This window comes from Herpailurus yagouaroundi, unplaced genomic scaffold (assembly GCF_014898765.1).
Source record: "Herpailurus yagouaroundi ecotype Mexico unplaced genomic scaffold, PumYag 196, whole genome shotgun sequence".
Lineage (NCBI taxonomy): Eukaryota > Metazoa > Chordata > Mammalia > Carnivora > Felidae > Herpailurus > Herpailurus yagouaroundi.
In genome coordinates, this window is record NW_024412427.1 from 23,133,254 (window position 1) to 23,143,926 (window position 10,673).

The 10,673-nt window shown below is 49.1% G+C and overlaps 1 protein-coding gene across 1 annotated transcript in view; it reads right to left on the reverse strand.

Moving 5' to 3' along the window:
- Positions 1-165: 165 nt before the first annotated feature.
- The window catches only part of JAG1 (jagged canonical Notch ligand 1), a 36,438-nt gene continuing 25,930 nt past the window's right edge, over positions 166-10,673 (reverse strand). The window contains exons 13-26 of the mRNA XM_040447705.1: positions 10,091-10,241; positions 9,147-9,311; positions 8,631-8,744; positions 7,990-8,103; positions 7,771-7,884; positions 7,518-7,634; positions 6,994-7,021; positions 6,443-6,528; positions 4,942-5,055; positions 4,228-4,337; positions 3,874-4,107; positions 3,564-3,695; positions 3,238-3,388; positions 166-2,425 (exon numbers count right to left, since the gene is read on the reverse strand). Of these exons, the coding sequence (XP_040303639.1) occupies positions 1,968-2,425; positions 3,238-3,388; positions 3,564-3,695; positions 3,874-4,107; positions 4,228-4,337; positions 4,942-5,055; positions 6,443-6,528; positions 6,994-7,021; positions 7,518-7,634; positions 7,771-7,884; positions 7,990-8,103; positions 8,631-8,744; positions 9,147-9,311; positions 10,091-10,241 (2,088 nt within the window). The 3' untranslated portion in view covers positions 166-1,967. The remainder of the gene's footprint in view (positions 2,426-3,237; positions 3,389-3,563; positions 3,696-3,873; positions 4,108-4,227; positions 4,338-4,941; positions 5,056-6,442; positions 6,529-6,993; positions 7,022-7,517; positions 7,635-7,770; positions 7,885-7,989; positions 8,104-8,630; positions 8,745-9,146; positions 9,312-10,090; positions 10,242-10,673) is intronic.

The following is a 10,673-nucleotide window of genomic DNA, read 5'->3' on the forward strand; positions in this document are numbered from 1 at the left end:
CCCCCCCCCCCCCCCCCCCCCCCCCCCCCCCCCCCCCCCCCGGGTACTCGAAAGCACTGAATCTCCCTCTTCCTCCCCTAAAACTATTCCAAGCTTTTTAAAAACGCTTTTAGTGTGGTGGGCCTTTCCCATGAGTGCTCACGAACAATTCACCTTCACACTACAGGCCATTAATCCAGTGGTGTTTATTCAAGCAGTATTCACACTTGCTGTTGAATAACAAGGGAATCAAGGCCCCCTCAAGATGGGGCTCTCACAGCCCTGGCTTCTTTGGCTGAATTCTGTGGCTGACGAGGCTTGAGGTTTTTCCTCCACATCCCCGTCAAACACAGCCTATTGATCACACCCCGCTTACCAGAACAGATTTGGTGGGGTGGTGAAGGCACGAGGCAGAGCCCAAGCACCACTCCATCAGCTCAGAAGAGGCCACACTGTTCCAGGTTTCATACAAAAAATTTAATAAATATTACTTTTCAAAATTTATTGCCAGGAACAACACATCAAAGATGCATTTTTATGTTCATAACACTAATAGGACAATACAAAGTATCTTCACGGTCTCAGTGGTGAACCAATGAAATTCCTCTGTTTTATAAGCCTTTTGGGTCTTCAACTTTGTAAATAGCATTTGATTTCCTCACTTAAGGCAGGCAGTGTACTCTATGGCAAATCTAAACAGTGATCTTACTGGACATTTTAAGGTTCAAGTATTCAACTAGCTTATTGGAATACTCCCTAAATGCAGTAGATAACAAAAAAAAAAAAAAAAATCAAATCTACAAGTGGTTCAGTATTAAAAGAATGGTGAAAAGAAATCAGAATTTACAAAATAAGACTGGTGTACTTCCACCTTCACACAATTGATATTTTTAATGATATTCAACCACTCATATTTTGGCTACGTTAAGTCAGAGCTCAGCTTGTTCCCTTAAACTGCTGTGTAGCCCATCACCTGCCTGTCTCTTTTCAAGTCTAAAGCAGAAAAAAAAAAAAAAGGAACCTGTTCTAGACTAATTTTCAAACTGCCTCAGTCAGTCCTTAAAACGTGTTTTAAAGTGATGCTATAGAAGGTGTTTTAAAACATCTGACGTCGTACAAAAAAAGAAAAAAAAAATCCGCCAGTATTCCAGGCACCGAAGGCCATCCTATTGTCTTTTAACTATTTTCAAACACCTTAATTTTGGCTTATAGGCAACACGTAATAAGAAAATAAGTTCAAAAAAATAAAGCCATATGCTTACAATGCTATCAAAAACCTTCAATTCTAAACACATACATATAAATAAAAAGGAATGATGTTTTAAGGCTCTTGATTATTAAGTTAATAAATCAAATATACACAGTGATTAATAAAAAAGAATTATTTACATAACTATACAAAATTCTACTTTTGACACATTTTTCCTCTTTAAATTCTTCATTTTACCAGCAACTGCTGACATCAAAGTCCCCCCTCCCCCAACAACAACAAAATACAATAAAAAAAATAAATAATAAACTCATTTGTGATAGTTGCTGTGGTTCTGAGCTGCAAAGGCACTTTCAAATACAGAACTACTTGTACGTCATCATAAAACCAATATACAAAAACAACTCAAGAGTCAATAAATATAAATAAAAACTACGATCCTAAGACTGCATCACCATCGGGACATCTGGCAGAGGTGGAAGCTCAGCCCAGGGGCTGGGCCTTCTCCTGGGAACCTGGTCCGAGAGGGGGCAGCTGCGGGGCCTGTGCACCAGGGCACTCGGGGCTTGTGTTTGCATAGCCGTGAGACGCAGCATGGGGTTCCCCAGCCAACCACAGCAACTACCATTGCCAGTGTAAGCCAGCTTGTCAGAACTTAAATTAACACAGGATTCTAAGTCAACGACAGCCTCAGACTGGAATAGGACATGACCGTTTAAGAACTACAAGCCCCCAGCGCCCTCAGACTCTACCTAGCGGCCACGGTGCCCACTGTCTGCTATACGATGTACTCCATCCGGTTTAAGCTCTGGGCACTTTCCAGGTCCCTGTTGTCCTGTTTGTTTGTCCAGTTTGGGTGTTTGGCCGGCGTGCCATTGGGGGGCTTCTCTTCTCTGTCTACCAGCGTGTATGCCGGCTGTTTGGCAAACCGGGCTTTCTGCTGGTGCTTGTCCATGTCGTCCTCCTCTACCTCCGAGTTGTGGGTCCTTATTTTCGACATTTTGGAGTTTTTGTTCTCGTAATCCTTGATGGGGACCGTGTTGGCCCCGTGCTTCTCGATGGGGTTTTTGATCTGGTTCAGCTGCTCCCGCACGTTGTTGGTGGTGTTGTCCTCAGAGGCCGCACGAGCGTGGCTGCTGGGCTTCCGCCGCTTCCGCACGCACCAGTAGAAGGCTGTCACCAGGCAACAGATCCAGGCCACAGTTAAGACGGAGCTCAGCAGAGGAACCAGGAAATCTGTAAGGCGGGCACAAAACCAATGAACTCTCAAAAAAGAAAGAAAAAAGAAAGCTACCGCATGAACAAAAGACTACTGACAGTGGTTCCCCTGTCCTTAGTCCCTACAAGGGGTGCTATGGGGACAAGCCCCTTTTCACAATTACATATTGTCACTTCACAGGTTGATAAGCAAGTACAGGATCTGGGCCCTTGGAGACCCTGACACATTTGTCCCCAGAGACCAGGCACAGCAGCAACTCCTAGAGGCTCCTGACTCCGTGTGGAGAGAGCAGCATCTGGTTCAGTCGAGGGAAGACTGGCTCCTCAGGCAACTGGTTATAGGGTCCAATTTTCAGAATTACCAGAAACCTGATCTGAGCGTGCAGAGCTCACATGTCCCAGATGCTCATGCACCCTGTTTCTCACCTAGCTACAACAGCTATGGCCAAAAGGGGGGCCTGGATGTCCTGCAGGGCCAACGAGCTGCCTATCAAACCAGTGTTCACGGGACTTAGGCTGGGCTGTCCTACGCCACTAGAATGCCACAGCAGGGTTTGCGTGGCCAGGAGTTTGAGGTGCCTCAGTGCACTCTGCCTTAGAAACAACATGTTCTGCAGAGGTCCCCCCTTTGAGAACACAGCTTGATGGCAGGGAAAGAAGTCCGGTACTTGGTCATGGCAGCTGGCCTCAGTTTTTTCACCGGTTAAATGGCAGCCGGGGGGGGGGCTCCTCGAGACAGGGAACCATCAACTAACACCCCACCTGCTGCTTTTGTTGGATGGTGAGATGAGATCAGTTTGCTCGTCCTCAAAGGGACCGTTCCCACCTACCTGTTCTGTTCTTCACAGGCCGCCTCTGCACTCGCACTTCCGCAACCGCAGCAATAAGTGAGCTATTCCCATCACGTTTGCTAACGAGATCTATGATTTTGTCAGTGATTTCCTTGATAGGGTTTCCATCATCCCGTATGTCTTCAGCAGACTGGAGAAAAAGGAGAACTGTGAGATGGAGGGTCAGGGCCGCACTCCACAGTAGGCTTTATTCAAAGTTACTTAAACATGTGAGTCCAGCTTTGCTGTGCTCAGATACTGGCTAACTTAAGTTTGTTAACTACCTTGCAGTCACATAATTAAGTCTGACTGAGTCTTATACTTACAATGGCCACATGTATTTCATTGTTCGCAGAAGGGGAAGGCTCACAAGCTATGTAGATTGAGTATTCGGCGGAAACATTCTTTAAAATATTCAAATTCCTCAATTCACTGCAAATATGCTCCGTGGTAAGGCCCTAGAATCACATTTTAAAAGGACACATGTAAGATACTGGAAGAAAAAGAAAAGGCTGAGGTTTCTTTGGAAGTTAGGAATTTAAGCTAAGGAGAACAAGGTCCTAGCTGGTGACACTCTGCCTTGGAAGCAGCAGACACACCCTTCCATTGCAAAATAAAAAAGTAGTGGTTCCGTACCGGCGACATCATCTCTTTGTTGAAGGTGAATGTGATGTTTGCACAGTTATCCTGGTAGTAGGGGTCAGAAGTGCACTTGGTCTTCACGGGCTGGAGACTGGAAGACCGACACTCACCCACACCCGTGCAGGGGCGGACAAAACACTGGTCATCCAGGATAGGGATGCAGCTTTGCCCACTGGGGCACTCACTGTGCCCTTTGTGGAGCAAGCAGGGTCGAGGGCCACACCAGACCTGGAGGGGTGGGGAGGGAGAGAGAGAGAGAGAGAGAGAGGGAGGGAGCAGGTGGCTCAGGACAAACACCCAATGGCAACTCCAGGATGCAGGTGATCTGTGGCATCCCCCACACTGTACCTTCGAGCAGGCGATCCTTCCATTCAGGCATTGGCATGTATTGCAGTCATCGTCCCACTTGGCCCCGTCTGGGATCACACTCCCCATGGTGATACAAGGTCTCCCTGAAACTGAAATGCAGGAATGCAGGAGTCTAAGGGGTTTCCTTTTCTATAGACTGTTCTCTCCACTCTTCACTCCCTCCCTGTTAGGGAAGGAATTACATCTGTGCCCTCTGCCATGGGACAACAGTTACCCCCCAACAAAGGGCCGGTGTTCTTCCCTCTCCTGCTGCCTTTGCACATGGCATTGTGACCTCCTTGGGCCACTGCAGCATTACTGGATGTGATGGGAGCTAAGTCTCTCATGGTTGAGCTTGGATTCTTTCAGGCCTGCCATTTGCCAGATATGGCTGCTGGTCCAAGGAGGATGAGGAAACACAGAATAGACCTGAACCCACCCTGCAACACATTATCACCCTGCCTGCCCCGCATGCCCACGATCAATACAAACAAATGCCTGCTCTAAGCCACACATTGGGGGATGGTCTGTCACACAACATAACTACGTAATTGCCCAGGAGTTGACTAAAAACGGCTACCCTGTTTGTAGGGGACCCCTTAAGTTTCCCCTTCCTTGAGGCCCCCTCTGCATATCCCCCCTCTGTGTTCTCTTCCTGAGCACAGTGCCCGCTCACCCCATAAGACGCAGCCAGCTGCGGCCTGACCCACATACCTTCTTGGCACTTGGCACCACTGTGCCCTGGGGGACAGACACACTGGTAGCCATTGATCTCATCCACACAGGTTGCCCCAAAGGCACAGGGTGAGGACTGGCATTCGTTGATGTCTAGGAGAAACGCAGTTCAAGTTTAGGCTCCAATGGGAAGCAATAATGGTTTTCTAAGTTTTTTACTGACCTAACATACAGATAGAAAAGCATATAAACCCAAGTATAAGCTTGATGAATTATCATGTAACCAGCACCCAAATAAACTGATCATCAGTACCCCAAAAAACTCCACAGTCACTGCCCCACAAAGATCACCATTAGCCTGACTTAGCTGAAAATCTTTTCAGATCAGTTTTTTGTTTTTTTTTCCTTAAGGTTTATTGTTGTGGGTTTTTTTGTTTTTTTTGTTTTTTTTGTTTTTTTTTTTTTAGAGAAACAGAGCACGAGTGCAGGAGAGGCAGAGAAAGAGGGAGGCACAGAATCTGAAGCAGGCTCCGGGCTCTGAGCTGTCAGCACAGACCCTGACACAAGGCTCAAACGTACAGACTGCGACATCATGACCTGAGCCAAAGTCGGATGCTTAACCGACTGAGCCACCCAGGCACCCCAGGAGGCCACAATTTTTAGTTCTTTTTTATCAGATAGTAAAAGAGCAAGGGCTGGCAAAGTTCTTGAAAAGGGTCAAATATTTTAAGCTTTGCAGGCCATGTGAGTTCTGTCTTGACTACTCAATTCTGTTATAGCATGAAAGCAGCTTGAGACAGTATATAAATAGGTGAGTGTGGCTGTGTGCCAATAAAACTATTTACAAAAACAAGCAGTGGGCCCAGACCATAGTTTGCCAGCACAACTTAGAAACATGCTGTAGACCAAATGTACCCTTATTTAGTGAAGACCAGTCAGTCCCAGACTTGGTGATCTCCAGCACTAGTGAAATTTCAAATAGTTTGGGTATGAAAACAAAAAAAAAAAAAAATCACTTTTTTTGGGGGGGGAGGGAGGGAGGAAAAAAAAGGCTTATAAAAAAGTAGGAAAAGGCTCAAAATAAAGCAACATCAAAAGCACCCTGACAAACTTCATTGCCCATCTCCCATTTTAATCATGTCACCAAGGCATGACCTTTAGAAACCACAACCCTCATCCCTTCTACTGCCCTTAGCTCCGTCCTCTGTGGGTAATGTCCACTGGCTCATAATTTTAGGGTAGTCCTGGGAAAAAGCACCCTCTTCCTTTAAGGCCTCAGAATAGATTAATGGTCAGATTCTGTGGCTTGTACCGCCTCCCCTAGAAGGGGGTTGTGCCACCCGGGGAAGGACCAGCAGATACCTGCAAATTTCCAGCCAGAGCTATCTTAATCCCAGCTGGAGGTGGGAGGCCACTTGCCTATCAGGGCTACTTAAAGGGAGCAGTGACCTTAATTGTTTTCAAGACTGAAAGTACAGGCCAAGGGCTGGTGTTGGGGGAAAGAAAGCCACTAGGGAAACCAACTAGGGCTGCTCCTTACTTATTCTGCAGTCAGGTCCAGCAAAGCCTGGGGCACACTCACACCGGTACCAGTTGTCTCCATCCACGCACGTGCCACTGTTGTAACTGAGAAGGAAAGCAAAGGCCACTCAGTAACCAGCCTACCGATCCAAGACTCCACCAGTTAACCTCAGGTAGCTGTGCCAATTACGTTCAGTGGCTCCCACCCTTGGCCGCCCTCGCCACTACTTGGGGAACTTTAAAAATACTGATGCCGGGGTCCCACCCCGGAGAGTCTAATTTCAGTCTCCCTTGCAGTCCAGGCATTGAGACTTATAAAAACTGCCCAGGTGATTCTCATGCACAGCCAAGGTTGAGAATCACTGCTCCAAAAGAAGGCACAACCTGGCTAACTAAAGTGTGGTCCAGACCAGCAGGATGAGCAGTACCTGGGAGCTTGTTTGACAGGCAGGGTCTGCGGCCCCACCCCAGACCTCCTGTATCAGAACCTGCATTTTAGACAAGATCCCTAGGTGATGCCCATGCACACTACAGCCAACAAGCGCTGGCTTAAAAGGTGGCCATGCTTACCAGGGGTGAGGACTGCAGTCATTGGTATCTGTAAAGTAAAAAAGACAACTTAATAGTAAGGCCTTCACCAGGCAAAGCAGTTTTAAGCTTAAGGAGAAACACCACTGACCTCCATAATACCCATATGATAGACCTATAGTTAACACCAACAAAATGCGCTTAAGACCTCTGCTCAATTGGAACCAGGCCTGCAACACACTTTGTTCCATGTGCCGTGGGACACTGCACAGGAAGAGGCCCCGGTCAGGGCGGGAAGGGGGCTGTGAGAATGGAAGGAGACAGGCTGCTGGTCAGACCCACGCTGGGAAGCGAGACACCATCTGTCTCCACTTATCTCAACGGCGACTTTCTCATGCCCAGGTCAGGGCTGCAGCCCATCAAGTGCATTAGAACAGACCCAGGTGATGCAGAAGCAGACATCAAACAGCTCTGCTTCTGGTTTCCATCTCGAGTCCCCGAGGGTGTCAGGATGTGCTCCTGCAGCCCTCGGAGAGTTCAAGGCGGGTGGGGCAGGGGACACTCACTCTGAGTACAGATGGGCCCCTCCCAGCCTTCTTTGCAGACACACGTGAAGGAGTCGCCGTTGACCACACAGGTGCCCCCGTTATGGCAAGGGTTGGGCAGGCAACTACTGTTTCGGGCTACGAGACAAGAACAGACAGGACCACCCTCCCTGAGGATCCGAAAACAGTCTGGAGAGGCCAGAACCAGACCCGCCAGGGAAAGTCACAAGTGCCCAGATGGCCGTGGCGAACCCCATGTGAGGCAGAAAACTACCTATGTTGCAGGTCGTCCCTTCCCAGCCTCCAGGACACATGCACTTGAAAGCATCCCCTTCGTCATAGCAGGTGCCACCGTTGTTGCACGTGGCCTCATCACACTGGCTGTCACCTGGAGGAGGAGGATCTCAGCTTGAGCCCCTGGCCAGCCCCTCCTCGCAGAAGACGGAGGGTGGGAGGGGTCGCAGAGATGGGGCCCTAGTCAGCTACCACTTACGTGAGTGGCATGTCTTTCCTTTCCACCCGTTTTTACAGTCACAGTAAAAGTCGTTGACAAGGTCACGACACGAGCCCCCATTGTGGCAGGGATTCTGGCTGCAGTCATTAATGTCTAGAATCAAAGAGGAGACACCCAGCTGAAGATGCTTCCAGGACCATGCCCACCCAGCATGTAAGAGCCGCACCCTTGCTATGGTGATGGCTACCTCCACCCAATGCTCTCCACTCCAAGGTCCAAGACCAGCTGAGTCATCCCAGGACATAAACACCTTCACTGCTTTCTAAGAGTGGGTTATTTCTAACACCACGAGGTGGCAAGACAGGGGCAGGCTTCGGTCACTCCCGTGGAAATTAAAATCAGGACAGGTACAAGTTACAGTCAAAACAAAAGGAAGATTACGGTCTCTGCAAGCAGGGTATTTATCCTAATCACAGCCCGATTCTCTAGCTCCTCAGCTGCTGTTCCTTCCGGTTGGCTGTCTTCAGCATTCAACAGGACACAGGCAGTGCTATGCCATGACAAGAACTATGGGGGTCTTGTGGTTGGTCAGGCTCCCATTAAAAAGAAAAGCCTCCCGTGAAGACTCCTCTCACCCCAGCATCCCAGAGCTGTCTGGCCCATGAAGACCACAGACTCACTGGTTTCACAGTAGGCCCCCTCCCAGCCGTCACTACAGATGCACTTGTAGGAGTTGACACCATCGATGCAAGTACCGCCATTTTTACAGGGGTTGCTCTCGCAGTCATTAATGTCTGTGAAGGGAAGGTGAAGAAGCTGGTAAATAAAGGCCAACTAGTGCCATAGCTAGGCACTGGTCCAAAGGCTGCCCCCTGAGAAAACGAGGTGCCAGGTGGCACCAGAGGATGCCTTGTCTGTTTTATTTAATGCCTCATAAGCTAAGCTACTTGGAGGGAGTAGAGAAGAAACTCAGCGGGACCACCCAAACTAGTCAGATTCCAGAATATTCTAACATAAACGATCTGAAGGGTCAGAGGCGTCAGTGATCTTATAAACACAACTCTGTCTTAGATCCTACATCTAATAGTAAACTTTCATTGGTCTCAACTGAAACGATTCAATCTCAAATGCTTCCTGAGCTGAGCAGAGAGGCAGGGTGGGGGTACCGTGCCCCATTCCCCAAAGAGGGGTCTTACTTTCATGGCAGTACGTTCCAGTGAAGCCTTTGTTACAGTCGCAGGTGAATTTGCCTCCCGACTGACTCTTGCACTTCCCGTGGGGACCACAGACGTTCGAGGAAATATACCGCACCCCCTCAGGCGTGTCATTGGAAGCCATGGCCACAGTGCAGCTGTCAATCACTAGAAGACACACTTGGGATCAGATCACGGCCGCGGACCCATAAGACACGGCATTCCCAAGGCAAGGACCCACGCCAAGCCTGCTTTCCTAGAGACAGGCACCCCTTGGCTAATGAGGGTAATAAGTCAAGAGGCACCTCGAGGGCCAAGACTCTGGCAACATGCCAGGTCACACTGACAGGCAAAGCGGAGACTCCAGGCAGTCAAGTGTTTTTTGTTTGTTTTTTAAGGCATTTTCTCCGTAGGTGGCTAAGAAGCCTACGTGTTGTCTGTGGGCCCCTCTCATCCTACCTTTGACATCTGTTTGACAGAAGATTACTAAAGGAGAAAGAGCCAGCTATCCTTCCTATTTAATCACACTAAAGCCAGCAAAGAACAGAGAGCCTGAAGACTGTGCTACCTCCTACAACAGCCACAGGACATTGGCGGCTATTTAAATTTAAATGAATTGAAATTCAGGAAAATAATCAGTTTCTAGGCCTGGGAGTCACACTAAAAGCTACCCTCCCTGACAGTCCACTGCTGCAGAAAGGTCTTCTGGCAGCACTGCTCTGAGGAATGTCTCAGGGTTGCAAATCCGCCCACCCCAGAACAGGACATGGCTGTCCCACTGGCGGGCCTGAATGGATTGTTCCCACATGTTCTGGCTTCCCCCAGCCATCAGGTTAGGGGGTTTCAATCTCAGCTACACAGCTTCTGAGACTATTGAGGGGAACTGGCAAATGGGGAAAGAGGACTGAGCCCTGGAGACGAGCCAGGGCCACAGGTGGGGGAGGTACCTTCACAGGGAGTCGTGCGGCAGTGGTCTTTAAGGTGGGAGCAATTCTTGCCTTCGTAGTCCTCAGGACACTTGCAGAAATAGTCGCTGGCGCGGTTGTAGCACTGGGCACCGTGCTGGCAGGGATTGGGTTCACAATAATCGATGTCCAGCTGCAAGGACCAGGAGCAGAGGAGGGGGAAAAGAAACAAAGGTGTGACTGTAAGTGCTCAGGGGCAGCGGATCCTGGAATCTGACCCCTTTACCTGCTTCCATGAGCAGAATGCTCTACGCAATATACAGTTATGTCCTAGAGACTGTCCAGATATGCATGGGAAAAACAGGGCAGAGTGGGAGAGCATGGAGTCGGGGGCACCAAGTCAAATCGACAGGCTGCTGACACTACGAAGGAAACCACTCCTCCGTGTCCTTCCACCTGCATTTGCCTAGCAAAAGTCCCTAGTCCCTGGATGGCAACTACAGAGTCAGGAGGGGAACAGGAAAGAAGAGGAAAGGGAAGGGAAAGGACAAACACAAGGAGGAGGAGGGCGGGGGGGAGGGGGGTTTGGGGGGGGAGAGAGGGGGGGGGGGGGGAGGGGGGGAAG